This window comes from Salvelinus fontinalis, chromosome 15 (assembly GCF_029448725.1).
Source record: "Salvelinus fontinalis isolate EN_2023a chromosome 15, ASM2944872v1, whole genome shotgun sequence".
NCBI classification, from domain to species: Eukaryota; Metazoa; Chordata; class Actinopteri; order Salmoniformes; family Salmonidae; genus Salvelinus; species Salvelinus fontinalis.
In genome coordinates this window covers 39,718,459-39,735,604 of record NC_074679.1, presented here as the reverse complement: position 1 = coordinate 39,735,604, position 17,146 = coordinate 39,718,459, and the positions used below count along the sequence as shown (strand labels likewise).

The 17,146-nt window shown below is 40.4% G+C and overlaps 1 protein-coding gene across 1 annotated transcript; it reads left to right on the top strand.

Moving 5' to 3' along the window:
• The first annotated feature begins 240 nt into the window (after positions 1–240).
• LOC129811976 (thioredoxin-related transmembrane protein 1-like) lies at positions 241–13,057 on the top strand. The gene is made up of 8 exons (XM_055863799.1): positions 241–501; positions 2,600–2,715; positions 3,174–3,219; positions 3,687–3,815; positions 6,958–7,003; positions 8,901–9,002; positions 9,341–9,407; positions 9,737–13,057. The coding sequence occupies exons 1-8, from the start codon at positions 299–301 to the stop codon at positions 9,958–9,960; spliced, it is 933 nt and encodes a 310-aa protein (XP_055719774.1). The 5' UTR covers positions 241–298; the 3' UTR covers positions 9,961–13,057.
• Positions 13,058–17,146: the final 4,089 nt, after the last annotated feature.

Sequence of the window (17,146 nt, the reverse complement as noted above, 5' to 3'; positions counted from 1 at the left end):
GGTTTATAAACTGGTTTGTGCAATATTCGTGTAATGCAAAAAAATAAAAAGTAGAGGGTTGCCACTAGTTACCACAAACACAAAGTCAAAATATCGTGAAAATGTTATTAGTTTATTTTTTTAAATTTAAGGTTAGAGTTAGACATAATGTTAGCAGTGTGGTTAAGGTCAGGTTCAAATCTGATTTTAAGAAGAGAAATTGTATAAATAGGCTGGGTTTAGCCATAATTATGACTTTGTGACTGTGGTAACTAACAACGACCGAAGTAGAGACGGGCGACGACGAGTTGACCTAAACATGGCGCCCTTGCTGGATCATAAAATCGGCGATGCTATGTTGTCTTCTTTACCTTTGCGATCAAAATCGATTCTCCTAACATGTTCACTAATTTTGGTTATTTACTTGACGTCGCAGCCAGCTTTAGCCAAACCGAGTAGCCTCAAAGAGATCACTGACGGAAACTGGGAAGACATCTTGGCAGGGGAATGGATGATTGAATTGTAAGTACAGCTAGCAAGCATGCTAAGCTAACTGCTTAACTAGCCATACAGCTACGTTGTTCTGCAATAGTCCGTTTTTTGTAGTCTTGAATCGGCACGTGTTGATTTTCAGACCACACCTAATCACCTAGTTCTGATCTTGATAAGCTAGCGTAGCCTTGGCTTTAGAACGTTCGCTACATTGTTGCATAGGCTTGCAGCTAGGTATCTAAATGAAATGCTTTCAAGTACACACGATAATCAGGTCCAATGAGGTGAAAAGTTAGTGTTTGGCTGCTGGATACTGAGTATTGTTAGGCGTCTACATAGAATTAGCAGTGTTTCCTCTAGGAATTCTTTAAGCAACGGTGGCAAACTTAGTGGGGGTGGGAGGCACCATATAAAAAAAAGTAGACACCCTCTTGGCCACTGAGACAATTGCTGTTTTCAAGCTAATTTCCTGTCATTTTGTCATGGGGCAGAAAGAAATGTGCCGTTTTTAAAGACATTTTCTTGTATTTCTACACATTTTGCTATGGCTTATGCTGTGTTATGCTATCTGAGTGACTCAAACATAATAACAAAATCTATGGGGCCCCGTGCCATTTTTGGAATTCCCAACAGAGATCATTGCAGCACGGTCTGCATTTTTCATTGAGACCACACATATACCTATTCACACTTGATTTTTACACTCCCAACTATGAGACGTAAACTACTTTAACTTGAGGCAGAAAATTCTGAGAATGTGAATAATGCGACAGATGTGCTTTTATTACAATAGGGAGGCTAATGCGTAGAACGCAGAAAGACTAACATTTCCAAATTATCTGCGGGACAACAAAAATGTGTTCATCCCAGAGTTGTCTGTCTTGACTGCCCGCTCCCAACAGCAGCATGAAAAATGCAGACCACTCTGTAATGATCTGCCGAGATCCGCATGTCACAGGCCTCTACATTATGGTGTAGTTGAGGAAATCTGAGATTGCTACATCCATTATTTATTTTTTTACTTAGGTTAATGGTAGCTATATAGCCATGGACTCTCGAAGAATATCTTTAGTTCAACTGTCTAACCCCATTGAAACTCAAAATTTAAGCTTGTTTTACTTCATTAATTGTAATCAGACACTGTATCGCTTGCTTTTAGCTGTTCTGTTTACCGAAAAAGGTGACTTTGTTGTTATTTGAACTGCAGATAGGTTATGTATAGCTCTCAAAGTCTTCTCCGTAGGGTTTTCAGCTGTTAGTTTCTCCCATGGCTGGCTGCATGTGGTCTACAAATCCGACACTGTATTTTAACGTTTAGAAACATCAATAATAATCGCTTGCAAAATTATTATTTTTTTTACACATACACTACCGTTCAAAGGTTTGGGGTCACTTAGAAATGTCCTTGTTTTTGAAAGAAAATCACTTTTTGGCCATTAAAATAACATCAAATTGATCAGAAACCGTGTAGACATTGTTAATGTGCACTACTGTTCAAAAGTTTATGCTTTCATATCAGCCCAAAATAATCTTTCAAATTCAAAGATACTTACTGTAGCAGTTTTGCACACTTATGCTGTGTGTGCCTCCAGTTGAACTACACTTCTTTACCAGTTACTTACACACAGGTGTTTGGAGCCCGCTAGATAGCTAATTAGCACAGGTGGCCTTGTTGTCTTTTGTCAACAAGCACTGTAACATGGAGATGTGGCCGTGTGGGAACTCTAACCCTATAAAGGTGTGTATGAAGTAATTATTTCTCGCTAATATGAAAGATGTTTTGTATGTTTCCAAAACCGTACCGCAAGCGATGCATTTTAACGTTCATAATGAGCATTGGGGCTCTTAACAAAAGTCCCCTGCCAGAAGATACTATCGTCCATGGGAGCTAAAGGTGGTTAGCGTCAATGAATGGGGTAGGTTGTTGACCTAGCTACGGTATACTTCAGTGTCCATATGAAGAACTGATTTTTACAATCCTAGATATGGCTAATGTTGGTCATTCATAACATGTTGACAACTGCTACCATTGAATCTTGTGTAGTGTCAGCTTATTTTGTTTGAAAACAGTCTAGCTAATGTTATTTGTCATGCCAATGTTTGGGCCCAACTCACTCTTCCCCGGCAGCTTTGCCCCCTGGTGTCCGGCGTGCCAGCAGCTCCAACCCATGTGGAATGAGTTTGCCGACTGGGGGGAGGACATGGGTGTCAACATAGCGAAAGTGGATGTTACTGAACAGCCTGGTATGTATACTCTCCTTCCCTGGCTGACTGACTGCCTGCCCGACTGTCTGCTTGTCAATTATTTCCCTTTTCACGTTTCACAGAGCTCCGGGATGAAGTTTCCCCTAGGTACAGAACTGGGATCAGCTCCCTATCCCCCAATCCTAACCTTAACTATTAGTAGGGAAAATGCTAGACTGACCCAAGATCACTGTCTATGGGCAACTGCACCCTACTCCTTTCATAGATAAATTAGGTGGGAGGGGTCAGAGAGCTTTGTATTAAGGCCCTGGCTGTTTCCCACAACACCCACTATGTTTTGTAGTGTAGACAATGCAGGTCATTTTATCTAGCTATAGTCCATTATTACCAGGTTTTTGTAGACCTCCTGTAATAGTCAAGAAGAAGATGATGTTTGTGTCATTCAGAGATATTAAGCCATATTCACTAACATTCTGCTCTCCTTCCCGCAACCTTAGGTTTGAGTGGACGATTCATTATCACTTCACTTCCGACCATCTACCAGTAAGTTCTCTCTTCCGTTACCCTGAAGTCACTGTATGTCTCATATCCTGTTCTTCTCACAGATGCATGCCAACAAACCTCAACTGCCAACCACTCTATGTAGACGGCACTCGGTCTCATCAGTAAATGTGATTATTTCAGTTTATAACCCTCACTGGAATGTGAGAGGCTGTTAGATGGCTTCAGACTTTGTCTGGGAAGGCAATGTTACTGTTTCTTTCTCATGTCTCTCTTTTTGTTGCTACTGCTGTGATCCTACGCCCAGTTTAGACACTAGCTTCCTATGTCGCTATAAAAAAGTAAATTATTGTCAATGGTAAAACTGTAAATATATATAACCCTATAGCTTAGTGGCGCAATAGGCAAATAAACTACTTCTGTCCTTATTGTGGTTAATGCCACTATTGGCTTGTTAACCTGTCTTCAATTGTGTGCTATATTTCTATAACTGTGTGTGTGTGAATCAGCTGTAAGGATGGTGTGTTCAGGAGGTACCAGGGGGCTCGCACCAAGGATGACTTCCTAAGCTTTATTGATGAGAAGAAGTGGCAGGGCATTGAACCGGTGTCGTCCTGGTTTGGACCATCTTCCTTCATGTGAGTGGATTGTTTGAGCGTTAGTCTCCTCTCCAGACTGGGTCGTTCTGTGTGAAACTTCAACTAAATCCGTTTTGGATCTTTCTGAAATGTAATGAAAAGGTCAACTCAAGATGGGGATGGGCATGACTAATCAAGAACTCAAACTGACCCTAACTCAATCTTTAACCAGAGATAAAAAAATAATTATAATACTGTAAAACTATTTGGTTTAAAGTTTGTCTTGAAGACGACGTTAATTTGCTTTGACTCTAGTGTTCCATTTGTACATATGCATTTGAGGGACCAAAAGATATATAAGCCAAGCATCAGAGTTATGTTCCCTGAATTCCCTTTCCCTCCGTGTCTCACGCCCTCCCTCTACTTCTGCGTCTACAGAAGTACATTTACATTTACATTTAAGTCATTTAGCAGACGCTCTTATCCAGAGCGACTTACAAAAAGTAAAAGCCTAATTTAAAAAACTTATCTAACTGACGAGATGCACAAGCTACATTCCTTGCCAAATTATAGTTTTATCACAAATTCAAAATGGACTGGTTGACTGAAGTAGGGATATATGTTCCAACAATGAGCTGCAGTTTTGGAATAATTGTCATTTTCTGCGTAGGCTATATTCCGATTGTCACTAGTTACTGCAGCCACAGTCAATGAGCTGTATCGTAAAAAATCATGAAAACAAGTTATTTTTGGTCTTAATATAAGGTTAGGTATAAGGTTAACGGTGTGGTTAGGTTTAAAATCAGATTAAGACGCAAAATATTACAAACAGGCAGGGTTTATGACTCTGTGGCTATGATAAACTTTAGTGGTGACCCTACTTGCGAACTGCTAGTGGCCATTTAGAATTGGTTAGTCTAGGCTATTTCCCCCCTAAACATAGACAGGTTCCACACTGGAAATATGCAAAAACATTAGTTTGATAAAAACAATGTGTATTTTCATCAATCATTAAGCCTACTCACCAAACATATTTTGGTCATAATTCATCTCCATACAGTGTTCAATGTAGAATTGTTAATCTATGTAGAGAATTCCACAGAACAGGCATAATAAACTCAATAGAACATCTGTATATTGAAAATAATATATATATATTTAAATGTTATATTACATGTTTTTACTATAAAATAGTTGTCTTGACTGTGATTAGGGCTCGGGATATAACAACGTCTAAATTAACAAAACAAGGCTATGCCATTACACAGTCAAAGGCTTCTACACGCAAGCGCCACACTGCTGAGGTAACTACCTTTTGAAGATTGTGTTCAACGCTATAATAATACACCTGTTAGCAACGGGTGTGGTTGAAATAGCCGAATCCACTATTTTGAAGGGGTGTCCACATATTTTTGTGTGTGTATATATGAGGCAATTAGTATTTTATCTGTAGTGGTTATTATAAATTGGGCATTGTTGCTCACTGTTGGCATATAGATAAATTTGAAATGTATTTTCCAGTGTCGGCCTTAAAAAAAAAATTAAATTCCAATAATCGAGTACCTGAAAAAAAAAATAATAATCTTCCGACAGGTCAAATGCCCATTCCTGTTTAGAGCAGTGATCAGCAAACATTTTTGTAGAAAAGCCAACGGTAAAGCCTTGTCAGAGTTTCTAAACTCAGAGGCGCAACATCACGAGACTTCCGGGAACGGTGGCAAAACAGGCCAAGCAGACCAGGCCGGGGTTTGAGAAGTGAAAAATTCTTCCTTGGTTGTTAATTTTCTCAATCTAAAGGCACAACCTAGATTCAAGCCACAGTCTTAAATAGTTGAACGGTAATTACTCCAAACTCGCGAAAGTGTCAAACTGACACGTTAACATTTTATCAAAAACGACTTTATATCGAAGGAGTGCCTTTGATTTGACCGCCTGTGCAGTTTGGCGCGAGATGACCGTTAGACCCGATGACGTGTTTCTGAGCTTAGCTATCCAACGTCGCCATGACATCACCTACAAGTGTGATTGGGGATTTCTATTGGAGAAGCAGTTTCTGTCTCTTAGTGTACTGTTTTTTCTTTTTTTTTTTTTCGTCTTGCGCTGTTGGCGGTAGGTGCAATTGATTCCTACTAGGTGCAATTGATTCCTACTAGGTGCAATTGATTCCTACTAGGTGCACTTGATTCCTACTAGGTGCACTTGATTCCTACTAGGTGCGAAGGGCTTTGGAAAAGTGTTCCCATTTTAACCATTTAATTTGTACGCCTACCCTGCGGACCAGGAGAGCTGTGGCTAAATCAAGTGCACCTACTGCGCTGGCCAATCAGATCAAATCAGTGTTTACAATATCAAACTTTTTTGTGGATACTAACTTTTAAAAACCATAACCAGAGAGGGACTGTCAAAGAATACAGCAAAGAGCTGCTGCTTTTATGAGTGAGATCATGTGTATCAATAGGCTTACGTTTTTGTTATTAGCGGCTCGTAGTGTTTAGTTTGATATCGTGGAATATTTCACTTTCTCTGCTCATAGGGACAACAACCTCATTCCTGCTGAGCTGTTTTTATTACGTTATTGGTGCATAGGCTTACATTTTTTTTTTTTTTAAAGCCAGGCTTTTTGACTGCGAAAGTGATCTTGACTCAGAGGTTGGTGACTGCTTTCGAGGGAGGATGTTTCATACGTATTTGTAGTTTCGGTCCAAAAGGATTGTTGACATATTTAAGTCTATAACATGAGTGACTGTACCCGGTATGTGATATAGGGGTAGATGACTCTACATGGAAATGTATGGTAGTTGTCTCATGAAGACCGCGTCTTATTTTTACTCATTCTTAACCACAATTGTTCTTCTTATCAGTGACACACACTACACTTCTGAACCACAGCAAATATCAAATACTACACTCCGACCTCTCCTGGTAGTTACTTGCCACTTAGTTTTAGGTTTAGACATACAGCCAGCAGACCCAAATGGTGCACTACTCCCTATGTAGTGCACTACTTTTGACCATAGTCCTGGTCAAAAGTAGAGCCCTAAATAGGAAATAGGGTGCCATTTGGGATTAGTCCATGCTTATTTCTCCCTCTGTCAGCCATTCTGACACTTTAACCTGGTTACAGTCTTTGTTTTTGGCTGTTGATTATTAGATTCTAAGTAAAAAGTCTTAAAGGTATTTATTCCTTTTCTTTCCTCTGCAGGATGAACACAATGTCAGCTCTCTTCAAGTTGTCAATGTTCATTCGGGTGAGTCCTGCTGTTGCTTTCTCCCTGCGTGCTGTTAGACCCAATTCGTACCACACTTTGGAACAAGGCCTTTAGCGTTCTGGTCATTAAGTATTCATAACCCTTGACTTATTCCACATTTTGTGTTACTGCCTGAATTCAAAATGAATTCACACCAATCTACACACACTACCCCATAATAAGAAAATGAAAACATGTATTCAGAAATTAACAAATGTATTGAACATTAAAAATGGAAATATCTCATTTACATGTTAGAATCATCTTTGGCAGTGATTACAGCTCTGAGTCTTTCTAGTTAAATCTCTAAGAGCTTTGTACAATATTTGTCCGATTTGGTTGTTGAACATTGCTGGACATCCATTTAAGTCGTGCCATAGGTTTTCAAGCAGAATTAATTCAAAACTGTAACTCGGCCAGTCAAGAACATTCACGGTCATGTTGTTAAGCAACTCCAGTGTAGATTTGGTCTTGTGTTTTTAGGTTATTGTCCTGCTGAAGGGTGAGTTCATCACCCCGTGTCTGGTGGAAAGCAGACTGAACCAGGTTTTCCTTTAGGATGCCTGTGCTTAGCTCCATTCTGTTAATTTTTTTTATCCTGTAAAAACTTTCCAGTCCTTAGCATACATTACTAGCATACTCATAACATGATGGAGCCACCACTATGCTTAAATATGGCATGGCACTCCATAATATGTTGTATTAGATTTGCCCCAAACACAACACTTAGTATTCATGACAAATTCAATTGCCACTTATTTTTTTTTGCAGTTTTATTTTTAGGGCCTTGTTGCAAACAGGATGCATGTTTTGGAATATTTGTTTTCTGTACAAGTTTCATTTTCACTCTGTCAATTAGGTTAGTATTTTGGAGTAGCTACAATGATGTTGACCTATCCTCAGTTTTCGCCTATTACAGCCATTAAACTCTAACTCTTTTAAAGTCACCACATTGGCCCCACCGTGAAATCCCTGAGTGGTTTCCTTCCTCTCTGGCAACTGAGTTAAGGACGCCTGTATCTTTGTAGTGACTGGGTGTATTGATAGTCCATCCAAAGTGTAATTAATAACTTCACCGTGCTCAAAGAAATATTCAATGTCTGCTATAATTTTTTTTTTTTTTTACTATTCTACCAATAGGCCCTTTGCGTGGCATTGGAAAACCTCCCTGGTCTTTGGTTGAATCTGTGTTTGAAATTCACTGCTCAACTGAGGGATCTTACATATAATTTATTTTGTGTGGTGTACAGAGACGAGGTAGTCATTTAAAAAATCATGGTTAACACTATTGCACAAAGTGATTCCATGCAACTTATGTGACTTGTTAAGCACCTTTTTTACTCCTGAACTTATTTAGGCTTGCCATAACAAAGGGGTTGAATACTTATTGACTCAAGACATTTCAGCTTTTCATTTCTATTTAATTTATACAAATTTCTAAAAACCTAATTCCACTTTGACATTATGGGGTATTGTGAATTTAATCCCTTTGAATTGAGTTTGACTCTTGAGCTCTAGGCTGTATTTTGCTCTCCCGGCTTGTCTAAAATGCATTATTTTGAATTTCCACAGCATGCGGGTTCTCTCTCCCATCCCCCTCATGTATAGACTCTAGAAAATTCCACTTTGACATTATGGGGTATTGAGTAGGACAGTGACTAAAAACCTAATTTGAATCCATTTTAAATATTGGCTGTAACAACTAAATGTGGAAAAAGTTGAGGGGTGTGAATACTTTCTGAATGCACCCGTATAGGGAATAGCTGCCACTTGGGACACACTTTCACATGATTTGTGAACCATTTTAAGAGAATGTTCTTCTTAAACATGGTCAGGGTGGTTTGACTTACTTTAACTTACCTTTTTTATTGCGTTCCTGTTGTCCTTTCCCCTCCAGCGTTGCCATAACTACCTGACAGAGCAGTTGGGTATTCCAGTGTGGGGCTCCTATATCATCTTTGGACTGGCCACACTCTTCTCTGGCCTAGCCCTGGGACTGGTACGTTAAAGTCATACTCATTGATATCTGATCCCTATGTATTCTGTCTTTGATTTTAATTTGCACCGAGAATTAGATTTTACTTGCACTTTGATTTGAATGTACTTATAATGTAAGGTGTCCTGAAAGGCATCTGTCAACGTATTATTTAGTAGTATGTGCATACCCTCCGTAGTAGGCCACCTATTAAAAATTGAAACAATGGCGCAATGTAGGAAAAATGTATGACTTTGGATGTTATTGGAGGCAAAGAGCGCAAGAGATCAATATCTTACAGTAACATCAAGTCTGCTCTCCTCGATAACCTAACCAGCCTCCCTTGTGCCTCCTCTTCCCAGATACTGGTGTTCATAGCCGATTTTGTCTTCCCATCACGACGCTTTAACTCCCCAAACTACTACCAGAGTGAGTACGATATGACAGAGAATCCATGTTCACGCGAATGTAGCTTTGTGAAATATGTAGCACTGTTTTTGTGCCGACATTAAGCAAGAGCTCTTAGACAAGTTATAGAGGAAGAATACATGTAATCATTTATCGTCAACATTTATTTCGGAGAATGGACATTCGTCTTTTTTGTATTCCTCCTAAGTTGTGACCCAGCGACATAATCATGTGTGCATATATGTTGTAGTTTAGGCGCAATGACATGGAGTGTGCGATATTTAATGTAACATATTTGTTAATTGTCATGTACTGTTATTCATATTGCCTTTGTCACTTTCCTGTTCCAGAGAAACAGACGATGGAACAAGCCAGGCTTATTCAGCAGCTGGAGGAAGAGCAGGAGGCGGATGGAGAGGAGGATGACGATGACGATGAAGATGGAGAACAGGAGGAGGTCTGGAGGCGAGTGTCTCCAGGGGGCCGTCCCGAGGCCAGAGGGCCGGGTTACCCAGAGGAGGCCTTGCGAAAGAGGGTGGTTGGCAACCGTGAGGAGGAGGAGGAGGACTCCTAGAGGCCTGGAGGGGAACTGCAGATGCCGCCTAACGCCCATGGGAGACGCAGCGATGATGGGGTAGCAGCCCGGTTCGGGGCCTGGGCTCATATTTCTAAAGCGCCTCAGAATAGGAGTATTGATCTAGGATCAGTTTAGCCTTCTAGATCATAATAAATATGATTTACATGAGCAGGGGTGACTGATCCTAGATCACCACTCCTACTCTTTCATGCTTTATGAATATTAGACCTGCAGCAGAGTTCACAGCTTACACAGTCGACGTCGTACTTCCTGTATTCTCCCTCTGCTTCACCGGGAGTGCTCTGGATTCTGACTGCTCTGCTTTCACCACAGGCAGTCTCCTGGACTGGAGGTGCTACCGCCACTGTACACTCACAACACTAGGGTCGTGTTCATTGGCTATCTTTTGAAGAGAACAGACTGGGAACAGGCAGGGTTTATCCAAATTTGTCCAATCTAAAATGCTCATTTTCCTTTTCCATTGCGTGCCCTAATGAACCGATTTTTAAATTGGGTGTTTAGGTATGGAGTTCAGTAGAAATGCCCCCCCCCCCAAAAAAAAATTGGCCACTTTTATGCTATGCATTTAGTTTTTATTGAATCTTTGTGTTGATTCATGTTTAACAAATGATATACAGCTTGTGTTTTGCGCATTTCATTGTATGATATATTCCATGTGATCTAATATGTACTTGTGTTTTTCTCCTTTTCACCGTCTCAGAAATCCCATAATTTATTTTCATCCAAGTCTTCCATGACAGACCGTGCATCCACCCACCATGCTACTCCATAGTGGTTTAGAATGGTTAAATATTGTGCAGAAGTACATCTGGAGCCTCTTTCCCTCTCATGAGTGCAGTTGGCAAGCTTTTATACAGGAACCTGTGATCAAATCTCTTCGGGGCAGGGACTCTCCATGTTTCCATTTGGTCTTTAATCAGCAATTGCGCAAAGGTGTTGACTTGAGTTACAATGCTCTGCTCTGGCTCTACAAGACTGGATGGTTTAATCTCTGCTGCCTGCCTGTTTTTTTTAATTTATTTTTTAAATTAAGTTTCACACCAATGTATGAAGGATTGTGGTGCTAAATCTCCCTGGTGAATGTTGTTCAGTATGGATTATTAAAGAGCAACTGAACGTATTAAGGAATTTATCCTTTTAAAAACGGCTGGTGTGGCATTGGTATAACTCAAACATTTTTTCTAGTGTCAAAATTGACTATAAAGTGTAAATGGGATCATTTCGCTATTGAAGTCAGTCTCGTCCATAACAGGTTTGCGAGATGATTAGGAAAAAATGGTGTGTCGTGGAATGAAGGGTTCATTTCAATCCTGCCCCCAAGTAATCATAAATTTGAAGAACAATGCCATGGTCAATTTGGTTTGACATTGAATATCCTTATGGGGCTAGTTAGAATTACACAAGGTACATGGGAAAATATTTTAAAATATCAATACCGCCAGATTTCAATTACTTAAATATTAAATCAACAGTAAATTGTAGAAATATATATAGAAAGCATTTGAGGCAACTAAAAGGTGTGCAATATGAAAATTATGTACAATTTACATGTCTAATTTATCGTCTATCACTATCCCATATGGCGGCTCATAATTGACCCAGCGTCGTCCAGGTTTAGCCGGGGTAGGCCGTCATTGTAAATAAGAATTTATTCTTAACTGACTTGTCTAGTTAAATAAAATGTTACATTTAAAACAATGAGAAGAAAAATAGCACCAACAATAGGATATCCAAAGTCAAACCAATTTTGTGCCGGCTGAAGTTTGTTTGCTTGCAAGTAGTCTAGGCTACTCCCAGATACAAGATCTGGTTTGACGGTTTCAAGTTATCTAGAAGGGTGAGTAACTGTACTGTTTTGTCAGAGTGAAAGTACAAACACTTACCTCATTCGAACACCCACATCAAAACATGCCTCCATAAACCAGGTCTTGTTCTCAGTTGCATTTACCGAATGATGAGAATTGAAACCGAGGCTAAATCAGGAAGTTCAGCTTCGCTTTAATACTGACTTCATAAACAAGTGGTAATTAGCAGTTAAGTCGTAAATACCCGGTTGGATGCATTCATGTGTTTTAGACTTGTTGAGAAACGCTGATTGGTTAATGGCCAACAAGCGGTGTCAACCATAAACGAAAAGTACAGCTATCATGCTTGTGAACAGGTTGTCATGTTCAAAAAAAAGATTTATTTACATATTTTTTTTTGCATTTAAGTGCTGAAAGGGTAAGTTATCGAGGTCATATTCTTAGTAGGTGACGTCAGAGGTCAGCATGTGGGAGAAGTCGGAGCTCAGGGATGATAGACGAGTTTCCCGCTAGTAATTAGCAGTTGGAGAGGTGTTCAAGCGGATTTTTCCTAACAGGGCCATACTGGGGCGCGTTCACAACACCAACCTGTTACAAAGATATTGTGCTGTAAAATGTAAATAACCTTGTTTTGTCAATCTCCACTGTAAAGCTAATATCCACCCCTTTGTAAAGCTGGCAGTGGACTGTAATTTTGGATTTGTATCTTATGTTGTGTTCACCTGTGTGTGATGTTCTTCCATATTAATCAGAACGGTTTATTATTATTGATTGGTAATGGGCTGTCATGTCAGTCAGCCGTCAGACACAATGCATGCCCCTCGGCACCCTGCAATTATTAAGAGAGTTATTTAATAGCCTGGTCCCAGATCTGTTTGTGCTGTCCTGCCAACTCCTATGGTCACTCTGGCTCTTCTATTTTGGACAAACTATGGGTGTTTCTCAATATGCATACTACTGTGCTCCTCACTCCCATGCTCCTAGTGCAGTCTTTTGAGGGCATTCTCTCTTTATTAGGACGAGAGTGTGGAAACGCATACATTTTACATTTGAGAAGCGCTGCACACTCCCGTGCTACTGCATTACCTTTGACCTTTTTACAGTAAATTGTGTCATCAACATGTCGGCTGCTCATCTACAGTATGCTGGACTTTCCTGGATCACAGCTACCCTTGATAACATGTGATATGTCAAACATTTGTAGATCTGTACATCAGATTCCGTTTAATATTGCATTATTGTCAGTAAAGCAATTGAGACTTTTTAAATCTGTTTTGTGTTTTGTATTATTTAGCTCCATAGAAATTTGGAAGTAAAGACCAACAAAATCCAACGTATCACATGGAATGTGCATGGACTCCGTGATGAGGAGAGGGGAAAAAAGCATGAGAAAAGAGAAGCTGGGTTGGAGAGGCCTATGCTGCCGGCCACTGTAGTAACAGCAGAGGTGTGGTGCAGGTATAGGGTGCCTATCACATGGTGATCCTAGTCACCGTGCTTCTGCATTGCTTGCTGTTTGGGGTTTTAGGCTGTGTTTCTGTACAGCACTTAGTGACATTGGCTCATGTAAAAAAGGGCTTTATAAATACATTTGATTGAATAATTTGTGACAGGTGTGATATCCCTCCTAAACAGCTCGGGCTAATGTTCCTATCGACCCAGTAAGGCCAGCAGACTAGTCTCTTTTTATTGGTATGTAACTGTTATGAATGTTGCATTGTCAATTTGTTTTCTACTGTATTTAAACGCCATTTTAAACATGTACATGATACTACAACAAAATGTCCCCATGGGGACAATAAAGTCAGTAAGTAAGATATGTAATCATCCTGATAAATAAGAATGCAGAATTTTCCCTTATATCTCAGCACATGGACCAAGAAGGCTGTTTTCTAATGTTGAATAGTACCTTATGTGGTGAAGAATAAACAGTCAAGTTCTTCCACACCGATCTTGATAAATAATTCTGTTTGGACCTCGCTTAGTGCACGGGGGCATTGTCATGCTGAAACAGGAAAAGGCTTTCCCCAAACTGTTGCCACAAAGCTGGAAGCACAGAGTTGTGTAGAATGTCGTTGTATGCTCTAGCGTTGACATTTCCCTTCACTGGAACTAAGGGGCCTAACCCAAACCATGAAAACGGCACCAGACCATTATTACTCCTCCAAACTCTACAGTTGGCACTATGCATTCGGGTAGGTAGCGTTCGCCTGGCATCCGCCAAACCCAGATTTGTCCGTTGGACTGCCAGATGCTGAAGCGTGATTCATCTATCCAGAGAACCCTTTTCCACTGCTCCAGAGTCCAATGGGGGTGAGCTTTACACCATTCAGGCTGATGCTTGGCACTGCGCATGGTGATTTTAGGCTTGTGTGCGGCTGCTCGGCCATGGAAACCCATTTCATGAAGCTCCCGACGAACAGTTCTTGTGCTAACGTTGCTTCCAGAGACAGTTTGGAACTCGGTGGTGAGTATTACAACCGAGGACATACGTTTTTTTACGCGCTTCAGCACTGGGCGGTCCCGTTCTGTGAGCTTGTGTGGCCTACCACTTCATGGCTGAGCCGTTGTTGCTCCTAGACGTTTCCACTTCACAATAACAGCACTTGCAGTTGACCGGAGCAGCTCTAGCAGGGCAGAAATTTGATTAACTGACCTGTTGGAAAGGTGGCATCCTATGACGGTGCCATGTTGAAAGTCACTGAGCTTTTCATTAAGGTCATTCTACTGCCAATGCTTGTCTATGGAGATTGCAAGGCTGTGTGCTCAAGTTTATACACCTGTCAGCAACGGGTGTGGGAATAGTGTGGCTGAAATTGCCGAATCCACTAATTTGAAGGGGTGTCCACATACATTTGTATATATAGTGTATAACAAATATACCAAAAAACTATTGAGGGCAAATAAATCAGATTTGACCATTCAGACACTAGTTAGGCGACATGGCCAGGAATCAGATTTGTATCTGACTTCAAACCAACTATGAAGGTGTTTTGAAATGTGGCTTGAAATATCTGATTCCATGTGCTTTTTTTTTTACTGTTTTCTTTAGATAAATAATCAACTCATGTTTGAATTCAACTTTTCTTGTCACTCCAGTACCTTGACGGAAATCTACATTTATTAGTTTACTCACAATCGGTAAAATACTGTTAAGTTTTACAATGATGTCTAGAAGTTTCATTTTTAGCATTTACTCTCGTTTACAGCCCAAGCTTTTAGTGTATATATATATATTTTTTGTGACAGGATTTGAGCTTGTAAAACCAATATTGTCCAGTGGGTGGCAATGTTCCACTTATTTGCCACTGCGGAAAATCTAAATTTTCAATTGTGCTATCATGGGAGCAGTTTTATTTTTCTCTCTCCTCCATCTTCTCTCACCTCCTTTGGAAAAAGGTCAAAGGTAATCGAGGAGAGGCAGCGAGGAGAGTGAACCTGGACGAAAATGTGCTTGTATGCAATGAGAAGCTCCTCCACTTACTCATCATCAGGCAAGTTACGTTTACTGGGTGGATCCAGAAAGAAATATGAAAAGTGATAAAAAACGAATTAAGTTTGTTGTGCAAGATGTTTTATATACTGAACTTAAATATAAATGCAACATGCAACAATTTCAAAGATTTTACTGAGTTACAGTTCATATATGGAAATCAGTCAATTGAAATAAATCATTCGGCCCTAATCTATGGATTTCACATGACTGGGCAGGGGTGCAGCCATGGGTGGGCCTCCCTCAAAACTTGAGACACCTGTGGCGTTGTATTGTGTGACAAAACTGCACATTTTAAAGTGGCCTTTTATTGTCCCCAACAAGGTGCCCCTGTGTAATGATCGTGCTGTTTAATCAGCTTCTTGATATGCCACGCCTGTCAGGTGCATGGCTTATTTTGGCAAAGGAGAAATGCTCACTAACAGGGATATTAACAAATTTGTTCACAACATTTGAGAGAAATAAGCTTTTTGTACAGATGGAACATTTCTGTTCATGAGACTTGGGACCAACACTTCACATGTTGAAGTTATTTTTGTTCAGTGTAGATAAAATGATAAGTAGCGTATCAATTTGAAATATGTGCATGCTTTTCTCCTCCTACAATACAACAGCTGATTCAAAGGGGGTTGCATATATCAAATCTCTTCCGCAGTAGGATACACTTGTGCTTCCTCGCCAAAAGGAGGCTATTGAGGAGGGGTGGACCTTCTTTCGTTCGCCTACTAACGCATTGACACACTCCTCGTCCCCTCTACCACTTCCCGGTCATGGAGTAGAGAGGAAGGAGGATGGATTTTTGCACAAATGAGAAAAAGACAATGACTGGGGAGTATGCTCAGCTCTGGAGGATTCCATTGTGATACACGCGCTGTATCACACGCACTGTATATATATATATTGTATACGCACCTGTCTCTGTCCATCCCGCTTATTGGCTGTAAGATAGTGAGTGAGTTTAGTGCTGTCATGTCACAATAGATGTGTAGTGCTGAGTTGCAGTGTTGTGTTGGGTCACACAGCATTACACTCACTCTCCTCATTAATCACACAGCAGGCAGAAGAAGGGCGGGCACATGCACGCACGCACGCACACACACACACACGCACACACACACACACACACACACATACACACACAAACATCCAACTTTGCACCTCTCTATGGTCCAGTCAACCAGTGAGAGAGGCAGGATCATATAGCCTCAAGTCAAATTTTATTGGTCACATATTTAGCAGAAGTTATTGCGGGTGTAGCGAAATGCTTGTCATATGGTTGTTTTTCAGCTGGATGTTTGTGGTTTGAGGCAGCAAACCCCTTCTGGTCTCTGGACCAGGGGCTTCAAGTCAAACAGGCAGGCCTCAACACAAAAATACCCCTCTTTCCCACTAATTACTGAAAGGCACAGTTCAGCCAATATCAAATAATTTCTGGGTAACAGAAAGAGAGTTCCCGAACCTCTCTGCCAATAGCAGCTAGTTTTCAGTTTTCTCCCTCCCAACTCAGACCACTCCCAGACAGTCCTAGCAAAATTATTGCTTGAGAAATTGCTCTTGCCAAGAAGCTATTTTTTGTTTATTTTTTGACCATTTTAATTGAAAACAATCACAGAAAGGTTAAGTACCTTTCTGTGAATGTTTTACCTTTCTGTGATTGTCAAAAAAGAAACAAAAAATAGCTTCTTGGCAAGAGCAATTTCTCAAGCAATAATTTTGCTAGGACTGTCTGGGAGTGGTCTGAGTTGGGAGGGAGAAAACTGAAAACTAGCTGTTATTGGCAGAGAGGTTCAGGAACTCTCTTTCTTATTTGTCTATTGTCTATTTACCAAAACTCCATCCAATCAAAACAGGCTGAAATGTCAAG

What these genes read in the sequence shown, in the direction of transcription:
- LOC129811976 (XM_055863799.1), top strand. Translation starts at nt 299, where the DNA reads ATGGCGCCCTTGCTGGATCATAAAATCGGCGATGCTATGTTGTCTTCT. An exon ending in GGGGAATGGATGATTGAATT is followed by an intron (nt 502 to 2,599) that starts GTAAGTACAGCT and finishes CTTCCCCGGCAG; the next exon opens with CTTTGCCCCCTGGTGTCCGG. An exon ending in CTGGCCTAGCCCTGGGACTG is followed by an intron (nt 9,003 to 9,340) that starts GTACGTTAAAGT and finishes TCCTCTTCCCAG; the next exon opens with ATACTGGTGTTCATAGCCGA.